Source organism: Dipteris shenzhenensis, chromosome 11, assembly GCF_047967505.1.
Source record: "Dipteris shenzhenensis isolate YYH24624 ecotype China chromosome 11, Dip_SZ_1.0, whole genome shotgun sequence".
NCBI lineage: Eukaryota > Viridiplantae > Streptophyta > Polypodiopsida > Gleicheniales > Dipteridaceae > Dipteris > Dipteris shenzhenensis.
Genome location: NC_141606.1, coordinates 27,326,289 through 27,337,454, shown reverse-complemented (window position 1 = coordinate 27,337,454; position 11,166 = coordinate 27,326,289). Strand labels below are relative to the sequence as shown.

General features: G+C 38.8%; 1 protein-coding gene across 1 annotated transcript; it reads right to left on the bottom strand.

Annotated features, from left to right (window-relative positions):
* Nucleotides 1-8,169: 8,169 nt before the first annotated feature.
* On the bottom strand, nucleotides 8,170-10,317 carry LOC147896845 (auxin-induced protein PCNT115-like). Its single transcript, XM_087382042.1, has 5 exons — nucleotides 9,803-10,317; nucleotides 9,351-9,551; nucleotides 9,081-9,253; nucleotides 8,861-8,963; nucleotides 8,170-8,743 (listed from the first exon to the last, which is right to left on the bottom strand). The coding sequence occupies exons 1-5, from the start codon at nucleotides 10,025-10,027 to the stop codon at nucleotides 8,402-8,404; spliced, it is 1,044 nt and encodes a 347-aa protein (XP_087238168.1). The 5' UTR covers nucleotides 10,028-10,317; the 3' UTR covers nucleotides 8,170-8,401.
* Nucleotides 10,318-11,166: the final 849 nt, after the last annotated feature.

Sequence of the window (11,166 nt, the reverse complement as noted above, 5' to 3'; positions counted from 1 at the left end):
CAAACGTGGACTAAAAACACACTTGTTTGGAGTATAAGTACATGGATACTGAATCTTTTGTGATGTATGGATTGATAGTTTGCATGACCATGATAGTAACCAGGTTGTTACATCAGTCATGAAAGCAATAAGAAAGGTCAGAGATGCTCGGGGATGTTTACCTAACACATTGCGAATACAAGCTGATAATTGTTGGAGAGAGAACACAAATAAATGTATATTTGCTTTATGCTCTATGCTGGTTGGTTTGAAAATATTTGAAGAAGTGGAAGTTGGCTTTCTTCTTATAGACATACACATGAAGACATAGATCAAATCTTCAGTGTTATCTCTGGTGAGTTGAAGTCAATGGATGTTTTGACAATGGAGGATATGCTATTTCGAATTGGGAAAAATTTTGGAGGGTCTTGCAAGGAAGAATCAGAAGTGGCTATCCTAGAGAGGATGGTAGATTGGAGAGCAATCATAGAGCCACATTTACAAGCAAAAGATGATGCCCTAATAGGACACACAAATCCACACTACATTCGGTTTCACATGCATAACAATATTCTAGTGATGCAATGGAAGCACTACTCAGTAGATAGAGATCATTTATGGAGTAACTCATATGCTTTATTACAATGAATAATTCCATTGGAGGAAACTAGATTTGTTCTTGCAAAAAACAAATCACTTGACATAGATGAAATGAAAGGCTTGAAAGCCTTCATTAAACATCTTCAAAGTATGATGCAGAAATATCCTGAACAATCAACTAAGAATTTGGAGACAATTAAATTAACTGAAGCACTTATCCAATCTTTAGAAAGACAAGAAAACTTAATGAGCATTGAATACTGTGAATCCTTTTGGCCGGAACAAGCTAGGTCACCAAGTTTTCCTTTGGATATAAATATGTTAGTAGATATGGAGGAAGCCGAGGAATGCCTTTTACCTCAAAAATATTGTGGTAGGAAGAAAGACAAACCCTTACTAGATTTTATACCATCTAATGAGATTGAAGAGGGTCTATTTGTTGCAGTTTGGGCATATGATCGAGGTTCATAGTTGGATGACCAAGGTGGCCCAACCCATAGTTGGATGACCAAGGTGGCCTAATTTGGGTTGCAAAGGTTGCTAAGATAGAAAGGGATGACAAGGGAACTCCTATAACATTCACAGCTTTATGGTATGAACCAAAGCCATTGAAAAATCTCCGGAGAAGATATACAATAAAACAACTCTATGAGGGATGATTGCAAAAGAAACGTGAATGGGTTCCAAATAATGAGGGATTAACAAAGGTGGAAGTCAGTAGCATTATTCATTGCTGGAAATCAAGGACACAAAGATTTAAAAAGAAGCATGGATGCAATGTTGAAAAATGTATCACAATCCCTGATCCAAGTCGTGTCCATATCAAACATCATTTGGCAAGACTTGACCCATCAAGTGCAAATACATTACATGAATCTGATGACTTTGAACGAGATTCAAATGCATAAGATAATGTTTTGTATGCTTTTTTCCATACAAATGGTGTATCTATACACCACCAATAAGATAATTTATTGTATGCTTTGTTTTTCAAAAAAAGGATATATGCATACACCACTTATATATTGAATTCAACAAACTCTTTCTTTTCAAAAAAATGGTGTATCTATACACCACTTATATGTTGAATTCAACAAACTCTTTTCATATGGTGTCATATTTTCACTTTATCAACATAGTGTTAAAATCGAACTAGAGTTAGGAGACTACTACTATTATTATTATAGTTATTAAATGGGGGCACAATGCACAAGTTTGGGAAGTATAGCTTCATTGAGCCATATTTTTTTTTATTAGAGGTCACCACTTGACTTTTTAGCTTAATAAGGTCATATTTGTATATAACTGACCCATTTAGTGCTCTAAAAAACCCAATTTTTGAGGTCACTAAGTGAAGTTGAGTGGAGAGGATATGCTCCAAAAAAAAGTCCAAACCAGGAGAGAGTCCAAAATTTTTGAATAGTGTATTTGGAGTTTATTGTGGGAAGCCTAGGAATTGCTGCAGAACACAAGTTATCTCCTGAAGAATTTATAAACTTCAGAATTCAACAATTGTTGAAGTTGGATGAGGATAGAATTATTAGTTTAGGTATTTTTGAGATCACTCAAAGAGAAGAAGACAAGCTTGGATTAATATGAATATAAAATTTAAACTCTTCAAAAGAGGTGATTTGGCATTGATGTATAATTCTAAGCTTGGAGAGATCGATAGCCAAGTCCATTACCCATCCTGATGACAAGTACTTAATTGCATGGTTCATTTTGAAATTGAAAAATGCTATTCATAAAGAAATTAAAAAAAAATAATAGCAGCTATGTGTATTTCAGTGATGCTCATGAGGCTGCAATTGACATCGGGAATGGCATTACCAAGTGTGAGACCGATAGTCAGGAAGTATTACTTGTTGATTTCATTACATAGCGCTTTTAGTATTGCATCGCTTATTTTCTCTTATCGATTTTGTTATCTCTAACTTGATGTGGTTTTTTGGAGGTTTTCTGGTGCAAAATTGAGAAAGTAATCAGTGGCAAATGGATCATAGATTGATTTGCAAAGCATGGTTCTCGTTGTGCTCTTTGTTTTGAGCTATTACACACCCTGATCAGACTTCAGAGCAAAACGTTATGTCATTTTTCGTGCCGACTACTCTTGTCTTCATTTCGTGATCAGCACACTCGTAGTGCTTTTCTCCAAGAATATACACTCGTAGTGCTTTTCTCCAAAAATATATTGGTTTCATGATCAACAAGCTCATAGTGCTTTTCTTCGCGTGTATGCTATTTCTAGCATACTCCCATCACATGTTTTATCTTTTTTGGGCGTATCTCGACTTCTATATTGTTTGAGCGACAATTGTGTTCTTGTTCATTGTCATGAGCTCCGTCAACGGCTTTCCTTTTGGCCAACGATCTGTTCCTTTGTTTCAAGGACAAGCCTTTTCTGGTTGGAAAGTGAAGATGTTATTGATACTCGAAGGTGATAATCTTTCTGATATCATTCTTGGTGATCTCATTTGTCCATCCCAACTTGTTGATGCAATTGCGAATCATGCTCTTGTGACCGAGGGCCCTCTCTTTGAGAAATGGAAATCTGCCTCTGTCGATTGGAATTTGCATTCTCGTGATAAAGCAGCTTGTCGGTATATTTTATCAGCTCTACACGATTCTCTTATGTTGGATGTATTTTCCCTTCCTTCTTCTCATGCTATATGGGAATATCTCGTTGCTACTTTTGAGAAGAAATCTATCACAGAGATTCTTTATCTTCATAACCTTTGAGCAATCTGTACAAAGTTGGAACTCCTATGACAACTCATATTGAGTCATTCAAGAATATCGTCAATCAACTTGTTGTACTGCTGGTGCATCTATTCCACGAAATCAATTGGTAACCTATCTTCTCGACATAGTCCAATATCCATTATATGATAATATTGTTACCATCGTTTCTAACAAAAATGAGATTGATTTTGATCAAACATGTATTTCTTTGATTGAGCAATCGTAAAGACCCTCATGAAACTGTCATGATAACAATGGATGATGTAAATTCAGAGACAGCTTGTGTTGCTCTCACAAACATAGTTTCTCCAAATATGGATGTGGTAGTCATCTGTACAAAGGTGGGAATTCTTCTCGTCTCACAGATTGGACAGGGTAGACTCCTTCTGTATCACATTTTCAAACTTTTGGCTGCATTGCTTATATTTGTGTACCAAAAGAGACACGGAAAAAGCTAGATCTTCTTGGCTTGAAGGTCATATTCATTGGATGTTCTCCTAATTCTAAAGGTTATAAATTCTATGATCCCTCTTCTAAGAAGGTGATAATCAGTCGTGATGCCATATTCAATAAGCAGTTAGACATGGTCTACCGAGGATGCAGAGGATACTGAGTCCTTGCTTACTGCCTTTCCTTTTCTATTTGAGAATGATTCTACTTCTGATGTCATCACTACTCCATCTCTGATGGCATCCCTGCTACTCCATTTGTAGAGCAATATGTTGACAATCTTAATTTGCATCCTGCACACACAGGCTTTTGATATTAGTGTTGATATTTATGTTGATCTGCCTATTGATTTTGAAAATGGTTCTCCTCATGATTGTGTTGATGACTTTGACATCATTGATCCTGCAATGGTTGCTCATGAATATCCTACTACTTATATAGAAGCTATCTCTTCTGCGCAAAAGAGTCAATGGCAAGAGGCCATGGAAGCTAAATATGATTCTTTAATCTCTAAAGGTACATGGGTTCTTACTGAACTACCTTTTGGTCATACTCCCATGATATGTAAGTTGGTTTATAATATTAAAACCAAAGTTGATGGTTCTTTTGACAAGTTTAAAGCTCGTCTGGTTGCAAAAGGATACTCACAAATTATAGGAGTTGATTATCATGATACATTTTCACTTGTTGTTTATCGTACACGTATTCAGGTATTCTTGGCGTTTGCTACTCAATTTGATTTGGAGATTCATCAAATGGATGTGAAAACTGATTTTCTTAATGGAGATCTTAAAGAGGAGATTTATATGAAGTAACCACAAGGGTTCATACTTCTTGGTCAGGACCATCTTGTTTGTTGCCTTCATCATGCTCTTTATGGTCTAAAACAAGCTTCTCGTTCCTAGTACAGGAAAATTGATCAGTTTATCATATCTCAAGGTTTCAACTCTTGTTTCTCTGACCCCAACTTATATGTCAAACGTGATGGTGTTGTTTTTTTCATCCTTGCTCTTTATGTAGATGACGCCATAGTTGTTTCCAACAATCTCAGTTTCCTGCAACATGTCAAGAAAATTTTATCGTCAACATATGATATGGTTGATCTTGGTGACATTCATTCATGTGTTGGTATTCAAGTTCAGTGATATCGTCACAAGGGAATTCTGCTATTTTGATAAACGAAATTCATTCAAGATGCAGTTCAAAAGTTTGGCTTGATGAATGATAACTCTACGACCACTCCTTGTCTTGTGAGCTCTATAAAAAATACTCGATTGACTCATGATGTTGTGGTTTCACATCAACCCTATGCCAATCTTGTTGGTTGCCTATAATTTGTCAAGTTGAACACTCGACCATATATTCTTTTTACTGCTAATTTTCTAGGTCAATATCTTGTTACTCCCTCAATGCAACATTGATCTGCAGCAAAACGTGTTCTAAAGTATTTGAAAGACACTTCCGACTTTGGATTAGTTTATCGACGTCATACAAAATCATCTTCTGTGATGTCTCTTGATCTTTTGGGATATAGAAATGCAGACTGGGCAAGCTCTCACTTCTCTATGCGGTCTACAAGCGGTAATTGTTTCTTTATCAATGGTTGCTTAGTCTATTGGGTAGGTAAGAAGTAGCGTTGTGTTGTTGTTTCTACCACAGAATCTGAGTATGTAGTGATTTGAGTCAAAGTCTTCCTCTTCCTCTGATTCAGAATCAGAGTCATTATGCTTTTTCTTCTTTACCTTCTTTTCTTTGTTCTTTGAAGCTCCAGATCTTCTTTCTACCCTTTGAGCAGCTTCCACTAGATTATTGAAATCATTTTCTCTAGCAAGTTGGTCATGGCCTGCTATTGCGATCCGCAACTCCTTGTTGAGCCCTTTGCAAAAATAGTCTCCTACCTGATCTTTAGAAGGCCTTTGCGGTGCTGCAAGCCTTTGATACAAATTTCTAAATTTTTGTGCATAATCCTCCACTAATAAATCTTTATGCTTCATGTTGCGAAGCCTTTTAAGCACTGCCTCGTGTTTTTTCAATCCGAAATCTTCCCAAGAAAGATCCCTTCAACTCATCATATGTAGCAAAGTGTGGTAGCCCATACTACATGAACTAGCTCATTGCTCTCCCTTCCATTGTGGTTGCAATTGTGGTTGCAAACTGCTCCTTCTTTATTGCATCTGCTAATCCCTAGAAACCGCTTGCAATCCATCGGGTTTTGAGCTGCCCTACACGATTGTCAGGGTCTTGTTCCTTTTTCCCTTCGAACTTTGCAGCTTTTACAAGTGGATTTGGTTTTGCCATGATGACAGGTGGTGGACCAATTTGTCTCCTTCGTGGTTGAGGTGGCAATAGATTGAACAAGTTTCTTTGGGCTACAACACAAACTCTTGCTGTTATTATGATCCATAGGTCATTCTGATGAAGACTTCTGATGGTGACTCTGAGGTCAAGCTTGGATTTGCTTCCTCCACTTCTAAACACTCTGAACTCCGAGTAGAATCTGTAGAGGATCCTTCTCTACTTAGGACATAGTCAACATCCTCACTGCTTTCTCCATCATGTTGTTGTTCTTGGGGGTCGATTTGACTTAAGGCTTTGGACCTGACTCTCGCCGTGGTAAAATAAGTATGGCCTCTTTAAGTAGGAGTCTCTTGTTCTCATGTGTCCAACATTCGCTACCTGATCCTCCATGAAGGCATCACCCTCAGTTCGATCGGAGCTTCTGATCTTCTTTTACGTACTTTCTTTCACATTAATTGCTTGTAGATTTCACGTCTTTCAACCATCTCCTTCCAGAATGGAAGCAACTTCTTCCTTTTTTATTCGCGCCAAGCCGTCTTTCTTTCATTGTCGTTCTCCTTTGAAAATTCCATCAAGATCTTCATCAATACTTGATTTGCACTTTCCGCTTGTCCATTCCCTTGTGGGATGCAAGCCTACATCCGCTTCGTCTTGCTCTCTTTCTTCATCAAATTGCCGCCGCTTTCGTACATTTTGCTAGCACTTTCGGACGCGTGGCATCAAGCTTCCTTGATTCCTTCCATCTCAAAGGCTTTTCTGAACTCGAATCAACTGCAGGATCACCAAATGTGTTCAGGGTGGTTATACCCAGAGCACTTCTACATCAGACTTTAAGCAAACACTTCCATCGAAAGCCTTAACATGGAATTAGAATACAATAAGAAAGAAGTCGGAACTTATCACAATTCAATAATACATTGCAAATAGCAGATGCAAATCATAAAGTGTTTTCCATTCATTTATCATTATCAGATTACAATAAAAAATCAAAGTGGAACTAATAAACATAGCATCATTGTAATCCGATTCATCTTTAAGTTCTGTCCGACTAACAAGACTCATTAGTATGAGACTAGTAGTTACATGCATATATAACTGAATAACTGTTTTAGGACATTAACTATGACAACTAACCCCTATAGGTACTACTTAGGACTAGAGCTAACTATAGGTGCGTAGTTAATCCCTAATATTCAATTTAGTTAAGTAGGGGGCTTCGAAGCCTCTTTGCATGCCACTTAGTAGTACATTAAGTACCCACAAAAACAGATTTGCAAGTTGAGACTGAGAAATATGGGTTGGGATTCAAGGGACATTATGCACTCATTTATTCAGAAATCCCATCTTGGGAAAAATTAAGATACAATCCCAATTATGCTTTAGGATTTCCCTTAATTTAAGGGCTTCAAAAAATGTTTTGTGCAAGGGTTATAACCATTGCATGGTGGGTTTCGACCACCGCAGTGATTGCAATGGAACACTACAAGCTACAGTAATTCCTATCATCTCCATCTTTGTATTTTATTGCTTCTTCAGGCTATACATGTTTTTGTTTTTCATCATTTTCATCAAAAGGATTGTTAACATTGGCTCTATAATTCCTCAAATTTCAAAGCATTTTGTTTCTATTTGAATTGCTTTTATCACCAATTTGTCATAAATTCTAGTTGAATTTTGCTACTTACATTGTCCTCAAATTAATCTTACCAATCATGTTTACATTCTAGCTTTATTAATAGTTCATGAGACTCTTCATTCTAGTTGGACCCTTCTCCAAGTCTTTGCTTTAAAAAAATCATCTTCATGCATAAACATTCTTTGCAATTTTGAATATAGAGAATTATCTCATACTATGTAGATTATTGACCGAGAATTTGTAAACAAGGTGAAAACGTTCTTAAGAACAATTTATACTCCTTAAGCATCGCCCTTCACCTCAAAACTATAAGTCATCTCAAGGAAACACATTTCAACATCTATCAAGCATAGAATAAGCCTACACAAACTTTGGATGCCCAATGTTATATTTCAGCTAAATGAGTAAGCATATTCTTAATATGGAATTTCTTGTTATTACTCTCAATGGACTCCGCACCCATGTTAATGACCATCCTCTGATATATATTGGCTTGAAAGTAAATCCAATGCCACCACTAAGTGTTGAAATTCAATTTTAGGATGACAAGGCGTTATTGATAAAATAGGACATGTAAGGCAATATTAATCACATACCACCTAGGAAGAATAGCTCCAAAGTATATGTGAATCTGATGCTTTTAAAAAGGTTCCCCTATCATGGGGGATTTCATCTTGGCTGTGTCGGAAGAACAATTTATGCAACTTTCCACTCTGAAAGGGGGATGGTCTCGCAGTCAATAGTGGTCAGACTCATGTCTGAATACCGAGCACCAGCAGCACAATTGGCATGGAAGATCTCTTCAATCTCTTGCAGGTCCTCTTTTGAAAGCTTCACATTCAAAGCGCCCACATTCTCTTCCAAGTTTTTCCGCTTGGTGGTTCCTGGAATAGGAGCAACGTCATCCCCCTGATGTTGCACCCATGCAAGAGCAAGCTGGCCTGGCGTGCACCCCTTCCTCGAAGCAAACTCGTTCAGTTTCTCAAACAATAAAATATTACGCTCAAGGTTCTCGCCTGACAGTCTGGGTTGAGTCGCCTGTACAAACGAACAAGAAAATTGGGTGTTATTTAGGCAAGTTATTTTGCTGTTGGCTTACTCGAGCTGCAATTGATTTGCAAAGCGGAGAGTTTCTATGGTTCCAGGAATTAGTGCCTTGCGCGTATCGTTTTCTGTCAAACCCTCAGTAATCTTTGCTCCAGCAGAGAAGAAACCGCGACCCAGTGGGCTGTAGGGCACAATGCCAATCCCCAGTTCCCTGTATTTTTAGCATCATAGCTTAGCAAGTGCTAAAAGACAAGTAAAAGACGGCCATAAGAATTGTAAGGCATCGGAAGAAGTCTATATTGAAGGCAGAAGTTTTGTAGAGAAAGACCTGCAGGTTGGAATGACCTCCCGCTCTGCATCTCGGGTCCATAGTGACCACTCCAGCTGAACTGCAGTGATGGGGTGTACAGCATGCGCTCGCCGAATAGTCGAAGCAGAAGCCTCAGAAAGACCCAAATACTTGATCTTGCCTTCTTCTACTAATTTCTTCATCTCTCCAACCTGCAACCATTCAGTAAAACTCTATGGGATTCCTCTTCCGAGGTAAAGGAGTCGAAAAAATCGCGTACAACCGACTAAACGAGCTAAGTGCACTTACAGTGACTTCGATCGGAACCCTTTTGTCGATCCGATGCACGTAGTACAGGTCTATACAGTCCACCTCCAGTCTTTTCAAGCTTGCCTCGCAACAAGAACGGACATATGCTGGATCTCCCCTAAATTTTGTGTGCTGACTGTTATCAGTACAGACCCCAAATTTTGAGGCCAGCTGAACCTTGCTCCGTATTCCTTTCAGAGCCTACACGGAGATTCTTAGTTGGCGCGATCAAATACTGAATCATGCTGGAATTTATAGTTGCCCATATGCAAAACTATGTCACAGCGGGCTTCCAGAAAGCCAAAACAAACACAAACGCAAAAAGAACACACTCACAGAACATCGACCCATCAAGCTGCAAGTCATCCTTGTGGCTGCCGGATGGTTACATCGTAACGACAAGACAGAACCCGGAACAGCCCATACCCTCTATTTGGGGGAAGGGTAAGTACCTTGCCGAGAAGGATCTCGTTGAGCAGGGGGCCGTATACGTCGGAGGTGTCGAGGAAAGTGATGCCCAAGTCGACAGCATAGCGGATGAGGTCGATCATCTCATCATCTGGCTTCGGGGAGCCACGGCCACTGGACATGCCCATGCAACCGAGACCCTGAGCAGAGACCTCGAGGCCTTGGGAGCCAAGCTTGATGATGGGAACAGCAGGGAGCTTGGTAGCCATAGATTCAACTAGAATGTGGAAGTTTGTGAGACTCTGAACTCTTGCAGCTGCTCTTACAGCTCTGATTTTTCTGAACTCATTCAGCTGCTCTTACAGCTCTCAAAAATCAGACTTCACCTGGGGCCTGGCATGTGTGGATGAAATAGCTCCTCTTGTTGCTGCGTCTCCAACGGGTTAGGGATAGATGGTTAAAGATTTCTTACCACCCTTTCGTTTTGTCACCCACTGAAGCTATTGGACTCCTACATCGCACTTGCAACAACGAGGTGCCACTTGAAAGGAGGAGGTGCACACTGTTGATAGTGAGGTTTAGCATGTCATGGGTGATGTCATTATGTTTACGAGAGCAAATTTTGGAACTTTGAATGCACGTATTTGGCTGTGGAAAAGTGTACTAACACATTTTCTTCCTGAGAGTAAGGAAGTGAGGACAAATTTTTCTTGTTCAGCAAATAGTTCTGCATTTGTGCTTAAGCGTCTGAGCTTGCCTTGAAAAGTCAAACATCCACAACATGAACAAGCAAACTTTCCTTTTGTATTTTAAATTTCCTGAGCTTGCCCTTGCCTATTCTGTTGAATACTTTGCTCTCCTTGTTCAGCGTGGAAGTTTTCTGTTCTGAGCTTGTATATGTTATTGCAAATTTGTTTAATGCCATGCTTACTGTTGTTTTGTTGTTCCAAAAAATAATTGGCAACCTCACATGCTGCAAGAGTTGGTTGTTGTTGTAGAAGTTGCAAAAAGAAAGTCTTTCATAGGGTGACCAAAGATTGTATTCATGTTTCTTGTTGCTCTCAATAAGTGGAACTATTGTTGCTGGGGTAACTGAGTAGTTCATGAGTATTACACATCTTTTTCCTTTCTGGTGCTTCCCTGTTCTTATCGTTTCCATGAAAGTTTCTCCATTGTACGAAAAAAAAGTGAACAAATGACCAAACTGGCATTGCAGTATCAACAGACAGTCATAGATTAGTGGTTGTGGGAAGCTAAAATTTTCTTGTTCTGAAATTTTAAGGTGCTCGTTCATTTCTTTTAGAGCATGCTTCACTTTCGTAATAGTTTCTTGCATTATGTGCACTACCGCCTCATGCTGTTCAAGGCAGAAGAAAGACAAGAGGCAAGTATAAAAGTCTAAAATTTG

Coding starts and splice junctions, on each gene's coding strand:
- LOC147896845 (XM_087382042.1), bottom strand. CDS start 10,027: ATGGCTACCAAGCTCCCTGCTGTTCCCATCATCAAGCTTGGCTCCCAA. Junction 9,254..9,350: donor GGGTTCCGATCGAAGTCACT/GTAAGTGCACTT, acceptor GAATGGTTGCAG/GTTGGAGAGATGAAGAAATT. Junction 8,744..8,860: donor CAGAAAACGATACGCGCAAG/GCACTAATTCCT, acceptor TCGTTTGTACAG/GCGACTCAACCCAGACTGTC.